The sequence below is a fragment of the Mauremys reevesii genome, linkage group 9 (assembly GCF_016161935.1).
Source record: "Mauremys reevesii isolate NIE-2019 linkage group 9, ASM1616193v1, whole genome shotgun sequence".
NCBI lineage: Eukaryota > Metazoa > Chordata > Testudines > Geoemydidae > Mauremys > Mauremys reevesii.
Genome location: NC_052631.1, coordinates 97,048,676 through 97,073,565, shown reverse-complemented (window position 1 = coordinate 97,073,565; position 24,890 = coordinate 97,048,676). Strand labels below are relative to the sequence as shown.

The 24,890-nt window shown below is 44.2% G+C and overlaps 1 protein-coding gene across 2 annotated transcripts; it reads left to right on the top strand.

Annotated features, from left to right (window-relative positions):
- The first annotated feature begins 149 nt into the window (after nt 1-149).
- Nucleotides 150-24,593, top strand: F9 (coagulation factor IX). Of its 2 annotated transcripts, XM_039488836.1 has the most exons (8): nt 150-275; nt 3,850-4,013; nt 4,349-4,373; nt 6,559-6,672; nt 9,527-9,655; nt 13,535-13,740; nt 18,592-18,709; nt 23,167-24,591. In XM_039488836.1, exons 1-8 carry the CDS (start codon nt 209-211, stop codon nt 23,709-23,711), a joined length of 1,368 nt encoding a protein of 455 aa, XP_039344770.1. In that variant the 5' UTR covers nt 150-208; the 3' UTR covers nt 23,712-24,591. The 2 variants fall into 2 exon arrangements, with proteins under 2 accessions (XP_039344770.1, XP_039344771.1); XM_039488837.1 differs by lacking the exons at nt 3,850-4,013; nt 4,349-4,373 and having other exon boundaries at nt 160-275; nt 23,167-24,593.
- The last annotated feature ends 297 nt before the right edge of the window (nt 24,594-24,890 follow it).

Here is a 24,890-nt window from a genome sequence, read left to right as displayed (position 1 = left end):
GGTTTATCCCATGCAAGGTTGGGGTGGTTCTTCCTCCTTTCACATCCAAGCTACCATTTCAGAGAATCCTCGTCAAACGCACATTTGGGAACCTTAAATTAAAGGGTTACCCAAAGTAAACAAACAAGGGCCTGTACTTTGGAACTATCGATCCAGCTTCTCTCTACTTGCACAATTCATTAGCAAAAGGATTGCGTGGTACACGAAAATGGCAAAAATCTCTCTGATGATCATCACTGGTCTTCTGGGATCTCTTCTCAGTGCCGAATGTACAGGTTGGTTCATTTTAAACCTAGCAAGTCCTCTGCTTTTTAGTTGCTTTCATAGATCGGATAACATTTCTGTCCTCTGATAAGGAATAAATCATTTACCAGCAACAAAATTCACATAGTAAGACTGCTGAATTGTATCGGTTCTCCATTTAAAAATATGTTCTCTCTTGAGAATAAAAAAAAGAGGGTTTTTATGGTGATAAAATTAATTGCTGTGCTGCTCTTTAGTTAAAGAATGGGACTTTTCTGCTTATTTTATGACTATTAATTTCAAGGAATTATTCTAGATTCAGTCATTTTAATACAAATAAAACAATCGGAGGAAAAGATATTTACAAATGAGCGTCTGTGCCTTTTAAGGTGTATTTGAATCCCAGAACAAATTGTCCAATCGACCAATAAATACATGACAGGGTCTTTGGATTTGCTACTGTGACAATTGTTTAAATGCCAAATTCGGGCTGAATTCAAATGCAATATTTTAAACTAAGATCATGAGCATGCAAGAGAACAGTTTGGCCAAAGAGCAGACATTTCTAATAGAAGTGAGGCTGATGCACCAACTATCACACCATTTGTTGTCTATCTTTCCTCATGTCCAGGGGCATAATCCTGCATTAAGGAAATCAAAGGCAGTTTTACCATTTACTTCAATGGAAGCAGGACCCAGTCCTACATAGGGAGGTTACCCCGCCCCCCAGGTGGGGTTTTGAGGTTGTATCCATGTTTGTGCTGTGTTGTGGGGGTGGTGGAAGGGACTATATATCGGTGCAGAGTACTATATTGTTATTTCACTTCAAACCAGACAGCCTGTCCTAGCTGGGAAGATAAAATATTCTTTCTAGTGTGTTTACTCACTGATTAGAGCTGAGAGCCTAAAGCACAGTATCGTGATACTCCTTGAAAGCAAACCATGGCAAAATAGTCTTCCCATGCCCCATGAGATGTGCCTACTACACAGTTCTGTGCTCGACCAGGATACTGGAAACCTCATAGACCCAGGTACAGAGAAAGTGTATTTAACGAGTCATGCCCCTCTGCCATGTACATTGGCCTACAAAAAGGAATAAATGGACACGAATCTGCCATCAGGAATCATAACATTCAAAAACCAGTAGGAGAACACTTCAACCTCTCTGGTGACTCAATAACAGGCCTAAAAGTGGCAATTCTTCAACAAAAAAACTTCAAAAACAGACTCCAACGTGAAACTGCAGAACTGGAATTAATTTGCAAACTGGACACCATCAGATTAGGCCTGAATAAAGACTGGGAGCGGTTGGGTCATTACAAAACCTAAACCTAATTTCCCCAATACTAATTTCCCCCTCCTGTTACTCACACCTTCTTGTCAACTGTCTGAAATGGGCCACTCTCATTACCACTACAAAAGTTATTTTTCCTCCCTTGGTATCCTGCTGTTAACTGAATTATCTCGTTAGACTGACCTCACACTTGGTTAGACAACTCCCATCCTTTCATGTATTTATACACTGTTCCTGTATTTTCCACTCCATGCAGCCGATGAAATGGGTTTTAGCCCATGAAAGCTTATGCCCAAATAAATTTGTTAGTCTCTAAAATGCCACAAGGACTCCTCGTTGTTTTAGTCTCTCCACTGACTCTTAGATTCACCTGCTTAGCTATTGGCAGTTGCCTCCAGCCAGAGGTTTCGCTGGGGATGGAATAAAATAAAATGCCATTCCCCAAGTGAGCCTGTCGCCTTTTGTCCAGGGCTTTGTTTTTAAAGCATTCTGCAGGATCAGGACATGCCTGCATTAGCTGGAATGGCAGAACGGCAGTAACTGGAGTTAGAGGGGTGCTTTGCACTATATTTTAATTACCATCTGTACATGGTGCACGTAGATTAATTGGAACAGGTGCCTGCTGTATTCCTATTGGCTAGAAGTGTCCAGGAAGAGATACAAGGTGAAAATGTTACAACTGATGTTCTAGTTTTTGTGTAATTAGTCTGGAGACTAATTGTGGAGAAAAGCAGCAGAGTTGCCAAAACAAGCAGGGTGGAAAGCGGCTCAAACTATCTGGTTTGTCTCTGAGCCCACAGAGCTGAACATGTCTTGGACTGCACCCTTTGCACAGTTCAAATGCAAAATGGCAGGCCCCAGAAGCACAGTCACCACCAAAAGGGGTGGATTGTTTGCACAGGGTAAGGTGATAGAACCATCTTTACTCATATTGATGCTGCTCCGGGCGATCTGTTGACAATGATCGCCAGGGCTGCCCGTGGGGGAGGGAGGGGAAGTGGGGCAATTTGCCCCAGGCCCCGGGGTCCTGCAGGGGCCCCCACAAGAATATAGCATTCTATAGTATTGCAACTTTTTTTTATGGAAGGGGCTCCCAAAATTGCTTTGCCCCAGGCCCCCTGAATCCTCGGGGTGGCCCTGATGATCGCGTTTGCATTTTAAGTGTGAACCGGTCAATGGTCAAAACTTCAAGGAAGAGGAGAGAAATCAATTTTGGATCCCTCCCCTAAACACAAACCAAGCTATTGCCATTGGACAATTCGTATTAATAGTCACAAGTCTCTACCAGACTTGCTTTCCAGGAGAATATAATTGTTTACTGCAAGGCAAGGTAGTTCTGTTAAGATCAAGATTTTAATTCTCATAGCTAATTGAAAGCAAGTGTCAGCACAAGGAATACAGAACTGTAGGCTTGTTTTGCAGTCATGTTAGAAAAACAGTTGGAAGTCAGAATAATCACTTGCAGAGGGAGCTCCAGCAGAAGGGCCAGTTCCTGCCTTCAGTTACAGGGGGTAAGTGAGGATGGTAATTCCAATGAACTCAAATAGAGTCAAAGTATAAATCTGGAATAAGGGCTTTATTGAAGTCAGTGGGAGTTTCTCGGATGACTTCAATGGGTGTTTAATTAGGCACTAAGTGAGAGCAGAAACTAGCCTTCTAAAAGCAAATAGAGATTCTGTCTGGCTGTTACTAGTCCTCACAAGTTCCCTTTCTAGTAATCATGATGAGTTTCTTCTCTCTCCCACCAGGTCTCAAGTGCCCAATGAAATGTACTCCCATTCACTCGAAAATTTGTTATAGTATAAACCTTATATGAACAAGAAGCTACCTAACGTTTCACAAACTTAATGACCAACTTTAACCCCAAGCAGAACTGACATCACCATCTAGTGACCATGAGAGGCTTTGATGTCTTTCACTGTAGGCCTGTTAGTCATAAGAAAGGCTCTTGAAAATTTGGCTGACCAAGTAGATGACCAAGAACATTCATCTCAACGAGCATCTTCAGGTTTGGTCTACGCAAAGGTTTTGTACCAGCCTAACTATTTTGGTTATGCGTGTGGGTTTTTTACTGATATAGTCATACCATTACAGCTTCTAGTGTGGACACAGTTATATTACACAGGTACCCTCCGTATACAGGAAAAGGAATACGCTATACTAGAATTTTACTATGCGTGTGCAATATGCCCATATCCATGGTGTCTAGGTGGTGAAAACCCAGGAACGGAAAGCACTTTAACATGACAGTTAAAACGTTGAGGGGAAATATACCAGCCTGTAACTATGGTCTATGGGTTTTTTTATTACAGTTTTTATCAAAAATGAACAAGCAAGCTCAATGTTGCGCAGGCAGAAGAGGTACAATTCAAATAGACTGGAAGAGTTTGTTCCAGGGAACCTGGAGAGAGAATGTAAGGAAGAAAAATGCAGTTTTGAAGAAGCACGAGAAGTCTTTGAAAACACGGAAAAAACAGTGAGTGTTGTTATGGCAGAATGACACTGGCTCCACCATTATGAACCTACTGGGGGAGAGACAGGATGCAGGCAATCATGGAAAAAACCTCTTTTCCCCAAAGGGTGCAATTCAATCTGTGTAATAGACCAGCATAACACCTATGTTCATGTGAGTCTTGCATAAGCACTTATGCCCGTGCTGACCCACTTCATGAAAGGTGATTATAATCCTAAAAACTTTCTATTTGGATCCTTTACCTAAAGTTTTTGGGGCTTTACCTCTTGCTAGTTCTGTAATTTAATTTTCAAATTAAATATCAAGATAATTTATTCATTTTATTGTTTGTTTTGTAGATGGAGTTTTGGAAAGGGTATATTGGTAAGAGATTTGCTTCCTCCACATTCCACATACATAAAAACCATAAGGTCATCCTGTATTTGCCTTTCAGTACATGCCTATAAGTAACGGGAGGTACAGGTATTCATTAAAATAATATTTCACATTGAATGGAATACGTTGTACAGTAGAGCTGGTCAAAGTTATGCATGATGAATACTATATCCCCCCAATTTAGTTCTTTTCCCTGTTCTGTTTGCAGATAATTCACAGTGTTGGTTTTTACGAGTCTATTCATTATTTGCATTTGTTCAAACAGCTTGTGTGAACAAGTTTCACTGTATGAGTTCACCTCGACCATTTGCAGTTTGTGATGTGTGATTGGTCGTGTAAACCATGTAGAATGGTTCAGCTCCTATGGAAAAATGAAACTTTAAGGTTTGAGAACAAATGGCCAGTAGCAAATGCCCTGTTCACATGCAAATATGGCTCTTCCTATGAATGGCCCCTCTGTAAACATGTGTGTGAGCACATCATGTTTGCTTGGACATCGTGTATTAAAGAGAGCTATAAATGTGGCCAAAGCAGATAGCTGTTTGGAATTCAAACCAATGCTCACAAACATTTGTTTTGCATCTCTTGTCCAGCTCTGCTTCACACTTACAATCTGTCTCTTCACTCCTTGGTCCCTAACCTCAATTACCACCCCCTCACCCACACAAAAAAATATATTCAATGAACACTAACCGTATGAAACTAAGGATGTTTCAGCTTCATAGATTGGCTGAGCACACAGAACATCGCCACTCTTAAATAACTCACATGAGTCAGTCCAGACTATACAATAAAAATGTTACATTTGCCTTTTAAAATTGTCCTTTGAAAAAACAATCACCATGAAACTGAGATACTGTATTTTGTTTTTCTATGGTTGAAACGAACGACCCCCTGCAAAAAAAAAAAATCTTATCTTCTCCTTTATCACTGTGCATGTTTTACTTGTTTAGCTCACAGGCTGCTAGTACCAACATCTGTGCTGCATGAGTGAAATTCACTCCCATGCAGAGATGCAGCTCAAGACCCATGCACCACTTAAACCCAATTCGAGAGCTTCAGTCATGCCCAGACCTAATACTCTGCACAGCAGGGAATTTGGCTGTAAGTGGCCATCTTCTGCACTACACAAGCAACCTTTTGGCAGTTTCCAAGTTTCTCTGCTGCCCTGTGCTCTGTGTCTGCAATGCTGAACGTGGCAAGTGGCTGTAAAACTCTACCATGCCGTCGAGGTAGAGTTTTACGCTGACTTGCACCAGTATAAGTGGCTGCACAAGCCACTGGGAGACAAAACACCCAGTCCCTGGCCTGCAAGCTGGACATTCTGTAATTTGTTATATTTTGCCTCCTGTTTGCATTGGAACGAGGGGGAAGGCGAGAGAGGATGAAGAAGCATTAACAGCTGAATTTGCTGGTGTAACATGAATGCATCAGGGCACGCTTCACTTCTCCTTCTGCTGTGGCTCTGCTCTGTCTTTTAAGAGTTTATTTCCTTAAGATTCAGCATCACTAATTCAATTGCCAAGTCCCCGGGTTTTATTGCAAATTTTCTGATAATTGGTGTTTTTCTTAGAGCTGGATTCACAGGAGAATCTCAGCTTTCATTTGTTTTAAGAAGTCTGTTTCTAGCCCTCACAGAAAAGGAGAAAAGCTTGAGCCCTAAAGTTCAGGGTCTTATAGTAAAGGCTCAAAACCAGGCGGCCATGCCAGAGTCTTCTTCAAGGAAGGATGAGAACTTAAAAAAAAAAACCTAGTTTGGAGACAGCTGGCTCTGCATGTTCCCAAGGAAAGCCACCTCCTAGCTCCAGTTTCTAAGCTAGATGAGACATAGGACCAGACTCTGATCTCACACTAGTGAGAACTGGGCAGAGCACAACTGAAGTCAGGGGAACTAACACACCAAAAGACAGTAGTGAGGTCAGGTGTGACGCCATAATCAGGCCTTTGTGCATAACGCAGCTGCAGAGGTCACCGTGGATTTCTGCTCTGTCAATTTGTTATGTAATTATTTTCCAGAATCTAACTTTTCCCTTAAAAAGAAGTTTTCAGGTCCAAGCTTAACTTAACATTCTTTATCCTGAGCCTGGTAGGATGGGGGAACACTCACTGTTGAGTAGCAAAAGTGAGAAATACCCTTGTCTGCTAATTGATTGATCTTGTTTTCATTTCCAAGATGGAGACCAGTGCAATCCAAATCCGTGTAAAAATGGAGCCCGTTGTGCAGATGACGTTGGTTCCTACGTGTGTTGGTGCCCAGCAGGGTATGAAGGAAGGAACTGTGAGCTAGGTACGTACCAAGGGAGCAGATTCTTTGCTGCCCTGCTCCATATGTAGTCACTTACACCTGGGCAAAGTGGATGTGAATAACTTCCATTCTCATTGGAATCCATAGAGGAGATGCTACCCTACCAACCCCCGCTAGTAAGGATTGGTTATTTAGCTCATGCTAAAGCAACTTCGCCTTCTCGCTATGTTGTTCCCTGGTTCAAACCCTGGTGTTAGTCAAGGTGGCAGCCATCACATATTATAAATGAAAATCAGATTCACAGCCTGCTCAGTAATGTCATGTCTGCCAATGCAAATATTTAATCAGGAACCTCCTTTCTCTCCCTATTACAAGCCCTTCCTGTATGGATTATATTAGTCAGGGCTATTTAACTCCATGGGTGAAATCCTGAGCCTAATGAAGAGAATACAAGATTTTTTTCATTGACTTTAACAGGGCCAGGATTTCACCCCATGGTTCCATTCAACTTCCTGGGGAGATAGAGAGGAATGGAGCCTCATCCAAAATCCACAGAAATCAAATTGGAGTTTTTCCCATTGACTTCAGTGGGAGCAGGATCAGAGCTACGGTGCTGGGGGGTTGAGTATTGCCCAACAGTTTCAATCACAGCACACAGGGCCCTGTTTGACAATGAGCAATGATCAACTACACACACCCACCATATGATTCCAAAGACAAACAAAATGCAAATACTCTCCTGAAGGGCTCAGGAGATTATGAAAATAGCTTTAAGGAGCTAGGATCTCTGTCTCATTGTTCCTGTTCAGCCTCTGATCTAGTAGATCCAGTGTAATGAATGAGCACTGAGAAGAGATTCTCTTTCTACTTGTGTTTTCACTCTGGCAGGGAAGAGTTGCGGGTCTGGAAGAGTGTTTTAAATTTGCAGCAAATATAAAATGGTCTCAAGCCACTGCAGTCTGCTTGTGGATGGCAGACTGGGACTAAAATAGCAATAGAAATGAAGTGACTTTATAAAAATAGTTAACGATCACGTAAGCATGACTAGTGGAATGGATGTGTCCTTGAGGAGTGGGAGGGAAGATGATTTACTGTGAAGTTATTTGAGCACTCACTGAGAATTACAAGCAAGTCTATTGACTAGTCACTTTCGACACCTGGAAGATGAGGTTCCCGAAAGACAGAGAAAAGCAAAGGGGAGCATGCATCAAAAATGTTCACAACAAAATGTGAGCATAACGTGAATGCCCTTGGGTTGGTCGGCAGCAATGGGGATCGAACTAGGGACCTCTGGATCTTAATGCATGAGCATCTACTGCCTGAGCTAAAAGACTCAACTCTCTTAGCTATCTCTGTAGCAGGCTCATCCATCTCCACTTGGCCAAGCCTCCACTAGAGGGGAAACAGAATGTCACATCAAGATGTCATGTCCTACATACTCCCCCTGGCTGGGGAAGCACACCCTGAGCTCCAGAGGCTTCCCAGTTCAATTTCCTATCCAGGCCATGACCTGTAACACTGACACCTCTAGTGCGGTGTCAGTGGCTGAAGCTGGGGGCTGAGTCTTTTTGCTTAGACAGCAGAGATGCGTGCAACAAGATCCACTGCCATGGACCCACCCAGAGGCATCAGCATTACATGAGGCTCCATTATAAGCTCCAAGCTCAGTTTCATCGAAAGCTGGGCTCAGGCTCGTGAGCTGTTCATGTTGATTAGGGAGGATTTATGGTTTGTGTCATGGAAAATCTGTTACGATACAAAACCTGGCAGTTTAAACTGACTTTTGCTTAGAGTTTCTGGGTTCACACCAATCTGAAATCAGAAGTCTATCCCAAGGTTTACACTGCACCCTTCATCCTGGCATCTGGTCACCTGAATCCAAACTGAAGACAGATGGTGAGGAGGAGTGTGGTGGGGAATCCACGTGATATTGTACAAATATTTGTACAAACCCTTGCAAGCGGCTCTGCCAAGTCCCAGAGAGCTCTCAAACGCTGAGTGGCCTCAATCTCTCTGAAGTCATTGGTGTCAGAACCGGTGCTGTTGTAGTCCACAAGGAGGCTGCCCTAGCGGACTCTGCTCCCTCTCCATACTGCAAAACAGGTCTCTGAAACCAGACTCCTTGATAGCTTGCCAGGAGGCTAGGCAGTGCAGGGCAGGCCTCAGGTCCAGTGGGTCAGCAATGAGACGGGAGTCCACCAGCCAAAACACTCTCCAGCAGAGAGAGAAAGGAGGGGACCCACAGATGCTACCACTTCCCCATGACTTTCCACAATACATTTTCCCACCATTTTCATCCAGTTCGAGCTCAGACATTTGCCATTTTGGGGAGATTGGCTTTAACTCGGGGTAGTCAATAGATGGGCCACCGGCCAAATCCGGACTGCCAGATGCTATTGAACTGACCCCAAAATCTTTTTATTTACTTATTTATTATTATTTGTATTATTTTCTCTGGGGTCTGGAGCTTGACTATATCTTGCCCACGAAATTTGGACCTTGACAAAAAATAATTGCCCTTGCTTTAACCTCTTGGTCTCACATAAGCTGTACATGTATTCCTTGGAGAAGTGCATGGGTTAGTTATGCTTGTTGAGATTTTCAAGGCAGACAAAGGGATTTTGCCATGCTTCCAGATTAAATGGGTTTCTTAACTCCGGTTCCCTTAATACACACCAGGCACAAATTTCTGACTGTAGCGTATCCTGATCAGCGCTTTCATCGGAAGAACGGAGGATGCAAATTTGCTTCTGCCATGCAACAGTTTGGGTTGTTAATATGCTGAAGTCTAAAGGCCTGATCAGCTCAGCGACATGCTCCTTAATCTATGTCATCTTCAGCTTTGCATTTATTGCACTTTTAAAGTGTCTTATGGGTTTGGTTTAATTTCTTTCAGATTCAACCTGTGCTACTAAGAATGGAGGATGCAAGCATTTTTGCACCAATGACCCACCCCGCAAAGTTGTTTGCTCCTGTGCACCTGGCTATAAACTGAATGGAGATGGAAAATCCTGTGATCCTGCAGGTCAAGTTCTAAAATGATTTAAAGATTTGGGATGAGATTTCAAAAGCTTCCTAGAGTATTTAGGCACACAATGTCATTGACATTAATAGGGCAAGTGCATCTATATCCCCTTGGTTGCTTTGGAACTCTCAGCCTTTATGGTTTTTTCATAAAGCATGTTATGAAGCATGTAGTATAGCAGGTTAGCAATAGCCATGGACGTTTTGTGGCAGATAAGGGCCACGCGTGCAGTTAGTGGCATAAACCTCTTCCTCAAACAAGACATAGAAAAAATAGGGCCACACTCAGGCCACCACTCTACAGAGCAGGAATGGGATGCTTAAGAGTAGGCATTGGGACCACTGCTTGTTTCAGGCAGCCATATACTCATCTATAGGTCATGTCTATTTTTTCTCTGCCAATGCACCAGTATGACCCCTTTACAACATTCTCTGTGGGGCCCCCTAACTTTCTAGAGGGAGAAGCCATGTGCCCAGCTGCTCTCATGCCCACAGGCATGCATGTCATATGAGTTCTTGCAAGCAAGAGCTATGACATTGTTGATCCCACGTTCTTCATATTTGGGATGCTGTGGGCTTTTTGATTACAGTAGACAGGATGGAGAAAGTCTACATCCAATCAGAATGGGCTACATCCCATAGATGGTACAGAACACGGCTAGATCCCCGTCTTTGAACATCATGGGGAGTTGTCCTACAAGTTCTTTGAGAAGTCTTCACTGGAGACATGCCAAGCTCGTGCTGCTTTTGGGTACTATTTCTATTCCACCACTTGATAGTCAGAAAAAGACATGAAGTTGATGCTAAAATATGCAACCTAAATCTACTATTAAGGAGGTAAAAAAAAAATCTTTAAAAGGAAATACATGGATTTTCACGGTTGCAACTTTAGAAGGAAGCTTTACTTTGAAAATCATCATGAAGCAACTTTATCTTGTTACATCTCCCAAATTTGACATATCACTAGACTGTGATATAAAATAAGTTAGAAGTAAGAGGCCATTGAAAAGAACAGTTAACTCTGTTTGCAATGAGGTCGTAGTCATGTTGGGCACAGGCTATTAGAGAGACAAGCTGGGTGAGGTCATATCTTTTATTGGAACAAGTTCTGCTGGTGAAAGAAACAAGCTTTCGAGCTACACAGAACTTGATGAAGTAAAAGATATGATCTCTCATAAAGAAAGTGAGATGTGGCCATTGAAAATAACAGTTAACTACCTCCATTTAAAGTGCTTAGAAATGCCAACTTGTTTTTCAAAACTCTAAAATGCGTTTACTAATCTATCAACAGCTTTTTAATAGTCTTCTCACCTTCATCGGTTGTAAAATATTTACATATGCATGTATAATTTCAATGCTCTTCTAGCTCAGACACATGCTGTATTTATACTGCACTGTAGTTAGTTGCTATAGAAATGTCAGTTATAATAAGCAAGCGCAGTGGGAGAAATCTCTCTCTTTACATGTGCAACAGAGAGAGTTGATTTTCTTGGTTTCTAATTCTGATGTTCCGAACCACCCAGTAGGCTTTCCCAAACTCCTCGATACCTTTTTAAGTGTTTGATTTATTGCAACATGCCTACCATGAATCTCTTAGGCACATGTACAGCCCATCATTCTGGTAAGCAAGCTGAACACCACAGAAAATAATAAGCTTCCTTCTTGTGCATCACTATCATTGATAGAGGTTTTGCCGAACAAAATCAGCCATTTCCCTGTGGCCCTACTGTTTTCAAGCTGATTTGCACAGGTATAACCGATAGGAACTTTGCTAAAAGAATTCTGACTCCGATGCAAATGATGGACTAGAACCTGTAACTGGGAATTATGTGGGTTGTTTGGTACAGTGGAAGACAGGAACAGTGAAGAGCAAACAGGAGCAAGAAGTAGTAAGCAATTACTTTTGTCATGAAAGTAACCAGGTTTGACCGATATAAACAAGGAACGGATCTGTTGGGTCAGAAATGTCGCATTTGCATTACTACTTTACTGAGTAGAACCAGATGTTGAGCAAGAGTCCAACATCAACTGGTTTGAAGAGATCTGGCACTATAGGGCACAATTAATCTCCCTTCCCCTCATCTCCTAAGGCTCTCAAACTTATTCAGAATGTGGAGATCATCTCCAGAGATAGGAGGGGAAATGCCCAGGGGACAACCTATTTGAGATCCCCCACCATCTCTTTGGCAGCAACAATTGCTTGGAGTCAGGACTCCTGGCAGTTAGCTAGTAAGCCAGGTAAAGAGTATAAGCTGCCATTCGTACAGGAACAACAGGGTTGGAAGGGGGAGCAGGCAGAACCAGCTAGACATAGAAGATGCAGAGTGGTGATTTCCAGGAAGCATGGTTGCATGTGGCCACCACCATGGGTTGGTGGCATAAGTGAAATGCTTGTAGGCTTCCCGTTCACAGAGTGGTCCACAGTCTCTGACTGAGACAGGGCTCAGTGGAGAGCTTCATAGCAGGCAGTGTTGTCAGGTGTCTGGTTTTCGACCAGAACGCCCGGTCAAAAAAGGACCCGGGTGGCTTCGGTCAGCACCGCTGACCAGGCCGTTAAAAGTCCGGTTGGCATCGCAGTGGGGCTAAGGCAGGCTTCCTGCCTGCCATGGCTCCACGCAGCTCCTGGAAGCAGCGGCATGTCCCCCCTCTAGCTCCTATGTGTAGGGGCAACCAAGGGGCTCTGCACACTGCCCCCCGCCCCAAGCCCCGGCTCTGCAGCTCACATTGGCCGGGAACCATGGCCAATGGGAAATGCAAGGGTGGCGCCTGCAGACAGGGCAGTGCACAGATCCACCTGGCTGTGCCTCCGCATAGGAGCCAGAGTGGGGACATGCCGCTGCTTCCGGGAGCTGCTTGAGGTAAGCTCCACCCAGAGCCTGAACCCCTGACCCCCTCCTGTGCCCCAACCCCCTGCCACAGCCCTGATCCCCCTCCCGTGCTCCGACCCTTCAATACGAGCTCAGAGCCCCCTCCTGCACTCCAAACCCCTCATCCTCACCCCCGAGCCCACCCCCTGTCCCAGCCCCGAATCCCCTCCTGTCCTCCAACCCCCTCGGCCCCAGCCCAGAGCACCCTCCTATACTCCAAACTCTTCATCCCCAGCACCACCCAGCGCCAGCTCCCCTAGCCCAGAGCCCTCTCACACCCCACACCCCAACCCCTGTCCCAGCCCAGAGCCCCGCCCCCCCACATTCCGAAACTCTTAGTCCCAGCTCAAAGCCCCCTCCCACACCCTGAACCCCTCATTTCTGGCCCCACCCCGTGACATCCTTTCCATGCAACACAACTCCAAGCCCCTAGAAATCTCTTAATAAAACTGCTGGTTAGGTGACAAGGACTTTACAACAGAGTTACGCCATGTGAGGCCCCAATTCAGCCAGATTCTTCAGCACATGCTAACTTTAACCAGGCAAGTAGACCCCTTGGGTCAATGGAACTATTCTGATGCTTAAAGTTAGGCATATGCCAGTACCATGCTGAATAAAGGCCTGAGTTAATCACATCCCCATGTGCACATACACAAAGGTTTATGTTTGTTTTTTCCATTTTCAAGTCCTCAAAACTGATTTCTAAAACCTGGTAAAGCTTTGTGCTTGCACTACCAAAGGCATATCGCTTGGCGCTCCTATTTCTGACCTCCGGATGGAGTTTATTGTTGTGTTTATTTGACTATGAGAGCTACTTACATCACTATAAATTAATTCAAACATAAACATGAACCACTTAAATCAGCCCACTCCCCTGGAGCTCCTTTATCATCTTGCCGATGAGATGCGTGAAACATTTAGCTCCAGTTTTGCCACTTCATTTGTAATAACACTTATTATGATGCATGGCCAGCTGAAGTGCTATCTTATGAATCTATGAATTCTTCTCACAGTGCCATTTCCATGTGGGAGGATTACAGCTCCCGAAGCCAAAAGCAAGTACACCCGAGCCATGAACACCTTTGACAAGTGGTACTACAATTCTACCAATGATCAGGACGAAGCAACAGACAATACCACTCACATCACACCCATTATTAAGCAAGTTACACGAGTCGTTGGTGGAGTGGAAAGCAGGAAAGGTGAAGTTCCTTGGCAGGTACTGGATGTTCTGTTCCCGTTTGTTATCCTGCTAAACTTGATTGCTTTCATGTCATTTTGTACATAGCAGAATTTCTTCTATATGCTTTTAGAAGCCAGTGTCACACACTTAAAATCTCAGAGTCTTTTGGCCCATGTACTTTATCTATGCTGTAGCAACCTACTTTGCCCAGTTCATGGCCACACTAGCAACTTGCTAGGAGACAGAGTGACTGCATCTTTGTCCAAATGGGACAATCCAACCAGTTTTGGCTGCTGGCAGAATAATACATGAGTGCGCCAAGCACTTCACTGCAAGCAGCCGAAGGGGAAGACTTCTCCGATCAAGCAAAACATAGGGGGACATGTTGACATTTTGGGGCACAACTTCACAAGGAAGAAGAGACAGAGCCATGTTTTAATACTTTAGACTAAACCGTGGGCCGCTTTTCATGATATTGTCACTGAATGAATCAGAATTTACAATTTAAGGTTCTGATCCTGCAGTTTGAGCCAAGTGGGAAGATCCCTGCACCCAGGCAGAAACCCACTGACTTGAGGGGGCTCCGGAAGGGTCTGCCAGCACTTGCAAGATTGGGTCTTAGATTTGGTTCAGAGGCTTCATTTTGCCTGGCGAGTGCCATGCACACACATGACATCATATAAATAATTGCTATGTTCTTTACTCACCCTCTCTTACCATGGAACACCTCTATGCGAACACAGATTGGGCCAGATCCTCAGCGGGTGTAAGTCAGTGTACTTCCACGGGCTTCAATGAAGCTATGATAATTTACGTCATCAGACAAACTGGTCCTATATATATTTGAAGGAGTCTCATCTACTCCATCTGCTTATTCCTCACCAGAAGTCACAAACAGATATTGTGACTGTGACGGGTTGGATCACAGAAACCTCCGGGGGCTGCCAACTGATGTACCAAGACTACCTCTGCCCCTGCTTTCCCTGCCTGCTTGGGACTCCAGCACCCTGTCTTGCTGAGCCAGACACGCCCATCTGCTCCATCCCGACCCAGGGTCTGAACCACATGCCCCAAAGCTGAAGACTTAACTGAAAGCCACTTAAGAAGTGTTCCTGTCTTTAACATTCAGATGCCCAACTCCCAATGGGGTCCAAACCCCAAATAAATCCATTTTACCCTGTACAAAGCTTATGCAAGGTAAACTCATAAATTGTTCGCCCTCTATAACACAGAGAGAGAGAGAGATGCACAGCCGTTTGCCCCTCCCCCAGGTATTAATAGTGACTCTGGGTTAATTAATAAGTAAAAAGTTAAATATTAAATACAGAAAATAGGATTTAAGTGGTTCCAAGTAGTGACAGACAGAACAAAGTGAATTACCAAGCAAAATAAAATAAAACACGCAAGTCTAAGCCTAGTACAGTAATAAAACTGAATACAGATAAAATCCACCCTCAGCGATGTTTCAATAAGTTTCTATCACAGACTGGACGCCTTCCTAGTCTGGGCACAATCCTTTCCCCTGGTACAGCCCTTGTTCCAGCTCAGGTGGTAGCTCGGGGATTCCTCCTTATGGCCACCCAATTTGTTCTGTTCCGCCTACTTATCTATCTTTTGCATAAGGCAGGAATCCTTTGTCCCTCTCTGGGTTCCCACCCCTCCTTCTGAATGGAAAAACACCAGGTTAAAGATGGATTCCAGTTCAGGTGACATGATCACATGTCACTGTAAGACCCCCCCCAAGCCTTCAGTCCTCCCAGCCTGACTCACAGGAAGGCCTGCCTGCCAACAGAGCCATCCCAGTCAATTGTCCTTGTTGATGGGAGCCATCAAGAATCCAAACCACCATTAATGGCTCTCACTTTGCATAATTACAATAGGCCCTCAGAGTTATAGTTCATATTTCTAGTTTCAGATACAAGAGTGATACATTTATACAAATAGGATGACCACACTCAGTAGATTATAAGCTTTGTAATGATACCTTACAAGAGACCTTTTGCATGAAGCATATTCCAGTTACATTATATTCACACTCATCAGCATACTTTCTTAAAATAATATAGAGTGCAACATCACAACCATCTCCATCCAAACCAACAAGGATGTAATAAAACAGAAATATTGTGATGTCTGGACCAGGGAAATGCAAACAAAACACCCACCAACTGCTATGTAAACAGTTGTTAAAACAAGGAGCAACAGAAGAGAGGTGCAGAAGAAACTGTTACTAAATGGAACCTTTTTCAAAGTCTTCCACAGTTATCCTGGCTTTGACGAGGTTGATGTATCCAGCGATGGCTGAGCGAACTAAACAGTGAAATAACAAAATCAATATGAGGTACAATCTTTTGATATCTTGAGCCCCAGCACCACCGGTAATGGGGATTCCAAGACCAATAAATAGATGCTGCACAAAACGGGATATAAAATCTTCACTCGGACAGATCAAGTGGAGGTATTTTAATCCGGTCTCAAACAGAGGAAGAATGACATTCTTAAGAAGGTATTTCTAGGAAGCTGGGTAGCGAAAAAGAGAGCTCAGTACGAGGCAGAGACAGCTTTGCTGAAAAAGCCGAGAAGTGAAGGGGGTTTAAGTTAGAAGGTTAGCAGCAGGCAGAAGTGACCATTTGCCTTACCTCTTAAGGATGACAGCAAAACAGTTGTGTTTATGTGAGCATAGATGGTCAGAAACAAGCTGACAATAGGTTCTTCATTGGAATCCAAAATTGACAGACGTCATGGCCCCAAATTCAACATCTAAAATCAACAGTTAGGTGCAATCATGGAAAAAAACAGACCCATTGTCTCCAGGAATGACAAAGCTTGCAGTCTTGCTCTGACTACCAGCCCAGAGATGCTCAAAGCCCTAGATTCTCCAGCTCCATATGTTGCACAGTGATGATACACCACTACACAATGATTCATCTCAGTGACATAAAATCATACACAGGAGACACCATGGTAGGATACACATTTAAAAAGAGTGAGGGAGGAACCACACAGGACTGGAAAAACTCCTTCAAATTCTGACGCTTATCCAAATCTAGAGAGGCCTTTACCAAGCCATGCGAATCTCCTGCTACCCTAAACATGGATGCCTCCCTGTTTCTAGTTTTATCACCATCATATGGGAAAGTAGCTAGTAGACCTGCTATCCTGGAAGAGTTGGCAATGGTCAGAAGGTCTGCTACCTCCTGCAATGTGTTTCCGAGTGGTCCGGTACTCCATTTGGGTTCTATTACAAGCTATGTCCCCCTTCTGTGTCTCCTTCCCATTCACTCCTTGAGGCATTCTTCCCCACCCTCTCAAGTGTGCAGTCGCCTATTTTTCTCCCCCTTTGTCTCTCTCCTGCACCTCTTTCTTCCCCTGCCCCCCCAAAGCTTTCTCTGGTCCATATTATCTTCTTTCCAGCACCCCACACATTTCTGTGTAGAGTTCTTGTTGACGGATGGTTTCTAAAGAGTGAGCAAATTACTCCGTGCAGGAAGATAGCTGGAGACTACAAGAAAGGTGGCCCTCCTGGCAGCTGAAAGAGACACCCCTAGTGGCTGCAATGGATAACTTCGGGCAGAAAACCCCACACCTGGGCCGGCCTACTTGAGACAGACAAGGACACGGGGAAAAGGTAGCCCAGAATTACTAACAACATGCACCACTACACCAGCTCTGGGCAAGAATTTATGGTGCTGTAACTTCCGTGATGGACTGGCACAAACAGCCTGACTAACGTTAGAGAAGGCCTTTAACGTCACTTGAAATCTAAGACATTGCTAATGGACGTGGGCCCAAGACACAGAATTCAGACCTTCATCTAAACTTTCTCAAATCTTGGGGACAGTTGGATCTGTAGATTAGTTTGGGTCACATCTCAAATCAGTAGCAAATACTTTTTTAAAATTATGTTCATGCTTTTGCAGCCTGATATTTAAGTAGCTGGTTTCGTGTTGTAATTTTCAATCTATAGCTGCCCTCCAGTGGCCAGGTACCTTCAAGTCTACAATTGACTTACTTAGAGATGTCTCTTGCCAAACTAAAACATGGTTGGAATTAACAGGGACATTTATCTTTCATCTGTACAAATAGATACTGTGCTTTATTAACAGAGACCTGCGAGATACAAAGTATTGATCTTTAATTGCAGAGCAGCTCCTGTTCGGGGCAAACCTCTTGTAGTATGTAGGCTTATTTCTCTTAGTTATAAGTATTGATCTCTCATGCTTAAAATTCTGCTTCTCAGGGCTAAAGAGGCAGTAGGTACACTTAGAGGAGGAAGCTGATCTCTAGTAGCAATCGTGTGGTCTTTAAGGAACAACATGGTTGGGAAATCCCGCTTCTAAATTAATTGTGCCTAATAAGTTTGCATATTTAATTTGAAATTAAGTTTTGGAACGTAGAACATGTAGGCCTGTATCCCCTGGCTGCCCCTGGAGCAGCATCTAGCTGCCTTAATATAGCAGAGGATCTGGTCCATTGCCACTGTTCTCACTGGTGTCCAATATAACCTGTTCAGGAGTCTGTCTGGGATGACTGTGAGGGGAGTTGAACTTCACGTTGTGTCAGATTGGTTTCCCCTTGTCATGACCTAGCCAGAGGGGGGATGGGAGATGGTCTTTAGCCATTGGTAAGTTTGTCCTGTGAAATGTGGTCAAACCAGCAGGACTGGACAGGAATACCTCAAGAGAGGCGGAAGGATGCTCCTCAGAAGAATTGCCTTTGAGCATGAGGGAAAGGGGGTGGTTGCTTTCACGGTGTCAGTTTTGGATGTACCATTTAGCAGCGGCTGTTCCTCACCCTTTGTCCGCTCCCTTAATATACCTATGATGTTTGATTTCTCTTCCTCGCTGGTTTGTGTGGTATGCAAGGCTTGGATTTCTCTTTCCGTAGGTTCATTTGCAGAATAGGAATGGAGTAGGATTCTGCGGGGGGTCTATTGTCAATGAAAAATGGATCGTAACAGCAGCGCACTGCATTGAGTCTGGCGCACAGGTTACTGTCGTGGCAGGTAAGCAAAAGGAAGTCTGAATGCATTAGTGGCTATTCAGTTAGGCATGCTCAATAAAATTGGTGCTATCTAGTTTATGAACATGTTTATCATGGCAAAGCTTCCCCTAGACCTGTGACTGGCATCCATATTCCAGCAGGGTTTGTTTGTTATGTTGATGGGACAACGTGGTTTTTGGCAGGTAGGGAACAAGAGTTGTGTTACAGCCTCATAGCCACGTTATCCCACTCCAGCTGTACATACAAACTGTATTAGAACATGGATGCCTCTCTCCAGGCCAGACAATTGTGCCATGGTACAGCTAGAGTTGTAATGTAACAGGCTTTAAGGTGTCCACTGACTATCGAAAACAAAGATGGAGGGCCAGGTCCTTAGCTAGTATACATCAACTGACTTCAATGGTGCTACACCAGTTTACGCCAACTGAAAATCTGGCCCATAGTAAATTCGAAGAGGTAAGCTCAGGTGGCTTTAGTGTTGTCTCCAGGATCATGGCTCCCAACAACTAGGGCCTAAAAGGGAGGAGTTTTGGGGTCTCACTTTAGTGAAACAAAAATCCATAAAACAACCCCTCAGAATATGACAAGGAGCAGCCTCCCCTCAGGAGCCTTAGCTGACACAAAACATGAAATACCTTACAAATAGAGCCCTGCGTGGATACAAAATCTGTATGCACATCCCATCCACAAAAGTGCTCTGCGGATATCCACGTTTGTGGCTACAAAGCGGATATCCGCAGATTTGCAGGACTCTGTTTATAAGAGCGTCTCTGGCTTTGCCTAATATGGGACTATCGGTGGCAGTGTGCCACACAGCTCCAAATGCATTGACCAACTAGTGTCTTGCCAGTGACTAAAAACTGCATTTCTGCTTCCATTGTTGTCAGGCCTTAAATTTCCATCAAAATAACTGTTCATCCCAAACATCACACAGATCTGAAAGTTAATTGAGTGATCAATGATCCAGATGATCCTGCAGCAGAAGCAGAAATGGATCCTGTAAAGACTGAAATTCTGTAGAAAGTAGAAATTATGGACTGAAGTAGAAAACTGAACTTGTATGTGAGGAACTGTGAGGTGTAGACAGGCGCTAGGAAACCAAAACTGACACATCCACAAAATGACTTCACTGCATCTTTTCCAATGCTATTCCCCCCCTCAACCCGCTGTCCCCATCCCTGCCAGCTACTCAGCTTTTATTCATTGCCTATGGGAAACCTGAAGATAATTCAATGCAGGGCCCCATAACTAAGGCAAGGAATTTGGCAAGGGTAAAAAAGTGATGGTTCACAGGTGTGGCACAAGTCAGTTTCCTCACGTTGTTTATGAAGTGTCTATTTCATATTATAACTGCTGAGCACATGGGACATAAATCTAGTTAGTAGCAGCCGCCAGTAACAACAGATTCAATTGAAACGTGCAACACACTCAGAATAAAAGTTAGGTGATCTGGGCATATTTATAACTGTCACTTAATTTGGACCAACTCAGACATTAAGAGTGGGATTGTCAAAAAGGCTTAAGAAACTAGGGAGCACAAGTCCCATCAATGAGAATGGCTCAAGGCACTTCCTGGATTTTGATCCTCCACTTACTTTTGCACCCTTGGCCCTTGATTCGGCCTGGGTGGGCCCCGGGACTGATTTCAGCAGAGCTCCATGCCAGTGCGGGGTGCACCTGCACAGGATCAGGGTCCACAGAAGGTTGAGTGCCACATTTGCTACCATTTACTTTCAACCAGTTTTGCCTCCATGAAAGTTCACAAGGGTGATAGAGCATATCTGTTAAACTGTGAGTACACAACTTCCGCTCTTTATACAGCGGAAACTGTTTCACGTTAGAAGGGCCCATTTTTTGCTTGGAAATGGGTCTGTTTCTGGGTTTGCATTTTGTGGCAAGTTCATCCAGTTCTAGTTTCATTACAAATGTTTCACACACACCACTCCGATTGGGATAGAAAGATGATTGTCCAGGAGCACAGCTGGGTTTTACTGGAGTGGATTTTATTGACAAGCACCAAGTAAAGAGGAAAAAAAATCTGGGGGTTGCAGGTTTTCACAGTGACTTTGGAGTATATGCCAAACATCGGGCACCTTGCACTTTCCCCTCCATCCATGCCAAACACCTAGCTTTAATTATAGCACAATAGCGCCCCCACCCCGAAATATTTAGCAAACAAAAATAAAGCCGTTAAAATTACCCCCCACAAATTCCACATACAGCATATGTTCAGCCTGTTCTGCAACAATTATGCAGCAATATCAATAAGAAAAACCAACAGGAAAAAAAAACCCTCAAAGTCTCCCCCATATGTATCTTACTTTTACAGCTTAGTAATGTCATCTGAAAAGAAATTCCTACTCCCTCATTTATATCTCATATCCTAATGCACTGAACACACACACACACACACTCTCTCTCGCTCTCTCTTTCTCTCTCTGAGCGTGTCTCAGAAGCAATGTAGTGAGCAGAGCTGCACAGTAGCCCTGGTCAAACAATAACATTAACAAGAATACAGCAAGCTAGTACAACCTCAGGCTCTCTCGTGGCACGCTCAGCAGGCAGCCAATAAACTGTTCGAAGCAGAAGCACTGCGAATGCAACCGACAGAACAGCTCAGATTCTAGAGATTGCAGCAAAGCTCGTAGGAAGATTGAGGCAGAGGCTAAACATGCCCGTCCCACGTTGGGCCACAAAAAAGAGAAGTGGGTTGCTTGTGACAAGCTATTGATCAGGTCTCAGGATCCCCCTCCATCCCACCCTAGTTACCTGCAGATTTAGGATGTTGGTCACAGTAGCGGGGGAAGCGATTCTGCTTCTGGTTTCCTTGCAGAGCTAGTTAGCAAGCTGCCTGGGCAGGCAGATTTTCCTTTGGGTAGGAAAGGACTTCTCTGACTGTAGCCAGATAAATCTTAACGCCGTGCAGCCTCAAAACACCTGAAGTCTTGACAAATTCCCCCCTTTTTTGTCTAGAAAAATCTTTTAAGGAAGGGAATAGCCTGCCAAAAAATCAGCTGCAATAGCCCTAAAGAGCAAACCGCCTGCAGCTGATTTTTATCCACACCAGAGGAAAGGGTAGGAAGCTGGGGGAGGGGGCTCTGCAGGAGCTGGGAAAGACTGGCTTTGGAACAGAGACTTTATCTACTTGCTTTGTAGGGCCTAATATTCCAGGTGCTGGCAACAACTACCTGCATCTAACTCTATGGGGGGCGCGGTCCTTCTGGCAAAGATGCAGAATGTTTGCTGGTTGCTGTGGTTCTGGAGTATTGTTTGCTAATAAGGGGTCTGTTTTAAAATATATTCTTGGTTTGGGAGACTTTGTAATATCCAAGGACAACGCTCCCCCTTACAACCCTGCAAAGAATCACCAAACTTCTGTTATCCCAACCGCTACAAAACTCTGATTGCCACCCCCTATTTTCCAACAGGCCAGGGTTAGTCCCGACCGGTTGGTGTGTGTGTGTGTGTGTGTGTGTGTGTGTGTGTGTGTAAGTAAAAGTAACATACTGTTGGATCTTTAGCTGGGCAGCCAGCCGTCTCTGGTCTGATACATCATTCAGCATGGTGAGCTAAACTTGATGTATGTGTAACCCCTTGTGCGGGTGTGCTGCAGGTTCCCCTCTGTGCTGATCCACAAAGGATCTGAGTTGTTAGAGCCCTCAGCTATGGAGCATTATCTCAGCCCATAGCAGCTCATTGCAGTCCCTGGTCTGTCACCTCAAGAGGGTGGTCATTGCATCAGGCATTTCCAGAGCCAAAAGTCTGAGCTGCTGCAGCTTGAAGAAAAGAGCCAAGGCTCTGGATTTGGGGACTGTACCAATTCATCGCCTCCCTGGATCGGCACAGAAGGGCGCCTATAGCACAAACTCAATGGGTTATGTTTGCACCATAAGGGACATAACTCATAACCTGCTCCTGCAGCATGGGACTCTATCACATAGCAAAGGAAACTACTTATGAACTATCACTGGTATTTGGTTTCCTACTTCTTGTAGGGCAGACACTAGGGGATCTGATCCTGCTTCCACTGAAGTCGCTTTCAAATGGGGGCAGGATCAGACCCTAGATGAGGAGATCACCACACACTTTGGCCTCAGTTCTGCAGTTGGCAAGTTTTTGTCAACCTCTCCCTTTGCAGGATCAGGGGCTTAGATCTGTTAATAGACTTCAGTGACACAAACACATAGCAGCAAATAGATTATACAGTAACAGGCACAGTGAACCTTGTTTCATCCAACAGACGGCACACCTAATATCTCCTCGTAGTGCCGTGCACTATCAGCACTGGGTCTCAGCCAATTCCTAGTGTGGGATTTGAACTTACAACATTTTAGCTCCCAGCTGAGCCTTAGTGACACTAAAAGTATCAGTTGTATGTGTAGTTACTGACCCTGACAGTGTATTTAGTCACTCACAGGTTACTTGTAATTGTAAAAAGCACCACGTTTATTTCACCAGGGGAACACAACACGGAAGTCAATGATGGTACCGAGCAATATCGCCAAGTGGTGAACATCTTTCCTTACCCCATCTACAATGCCAGCCAAAACAAGCACCACAATGACATAGCACTGCTAGAGCTTGGGACCCCGCTGGAGTTCAACAGCTACGTCACCCCTATTTGCATCGCCAGCAAGGAATTCACCAACAGCCTCCTCAAGCATGGAACTGGCACCGTGAGTGGCTGGGGGAGCCAGCTGTTCCGGGGACGGGTGGCCACAGTCCTCCAGGTTCTGAAAGTCCCATTCGTTGACCGTGCAACGTGCCTGAGAAGCAGCACATTTTCTATCTTACCGTATATGTTCTGCGCGGGTTACCATTCAGAGGCTAAAGATACGTGTGAAGGGGACAGTGGGGGCCCTCATACCACAGAAATAGAAGGTACCTGGTTTCTAACTGGAATAACCAGCTGGGGGGAAGAGTGTGCACTGGAGGGCAAATATGGGATCTACACCAGATTAGCAAAGTACATCAAGTGGATAAGAGATAGAACAAGTGGTTAATCAACATAGAGTTAAACCTTTCTATTGCTTTTCTGTGGATTGCCTGGTTAAGAGATGTTGGCAAATGTAAAAAAAAACAAAAACCCCTAATTTGTTTTTCTTCAAATGTTGCATTTTAATAAACAATTTTAATAGAATCGATTTTTCTCTTTGAAGATAAATATTTACAGAGGGAGTTGAGAGTGCATATGGTTAAAAAGGAAAAAAATGCATTCATTGTAAATGGCCAAATTCTACCCTCATTCATGAGCATGCCACTACCGTCCAAGTCACTGAGTGTCGTGTATTTGTAGCAGAGGACAGAATTTGAGTTGAAGGATACAATACTCTGAGCGTTTGCAGCAACTGAAAGAATATTGCATTACTCTGCCAACAATCTCAAGGATCCGGAAGTTTTAATGTCACCCAGTGCAAGCATTGTTATGATCAGTAGGCTATTCTTGAGTGAGATTTATTAACCTGTAATACTGGTTCTCATGATGTAAAATAACCTGAAAGCACAGACTTATTAAACTCACGTGGAAGTAGCTGCAGGATTTGTGATACTGATTTCTGCCAAGACTTGGTGAGTGGTTCATTGGTGGATGCAACCTGCTGCTCCTATCTTTGTGTTGCTTTGGGCTACAGGACCCACCAACCCCCATGTTGTTTGTACATCAACTGGCCACCTCCCTGACCGGCTCACCTCAGCTCCATGGCGTCTCTTCACAGCTCTCTTCTCCCTGGACAGCGGAAACGGCCGTAGCTCTCCTGGGTCCTGTAGAAGGCCTCATGAGTCCATCCACAGTGGCCCCTTCCCATTGGAAGCAGAGAGATATTTGCTTTAGGAGCTGATGAAGCTAAACTAAACAGAGCCTTCTGAGACCTCTACAGAGGTGTAGCAAATTTTGAATCTGATTCACTTGGTTAATTGCATATTTGTTTATCTATGCACTTGTATTTCCCAAATTCAAAGGAAATGAAATAAATATAGTTGAGGGGAAGTTTAAATAAGATCATCACTAACTCCTGTCTCCTTGTTTCCACTGAAAAACAGTGATTTCTATAAAATTCCATAGGCTGTGCTGTCACTCCTGTGGGACAGTGGTCAGAACATGCTGGTGATGTACAAGTTTTGTCACGCAGCTCTACTTTGGGCATTGGCCAAAGCATGACAGAAAATACTTGCCCAAGGAATAC

Bases quoted from the DNA above. Each gene is read 5' to 3' on its own strand.
- F9 (XM_039488836.1), top strand. From the start codon at position 209: ATGGCAAAAATCTCTCTGATGATCATCACTGGTCTTCTGGGATCTCTT. The intron at 4,014-4,348 runs GTGAGTGTTGTT...TTTGTTTTGTAG, and splicing joins TTGAAAACACGGAAAAAACA to ATGGAGTTTTGGAAAGGGTA. The intron at 9,656-13,534 runs GTCAAGTTCTAA...TTCTTCTCACAG, and splicing joins AAAATCCTGTGATCCTGCAG to TGCCATTTCCATGTGGGAGG.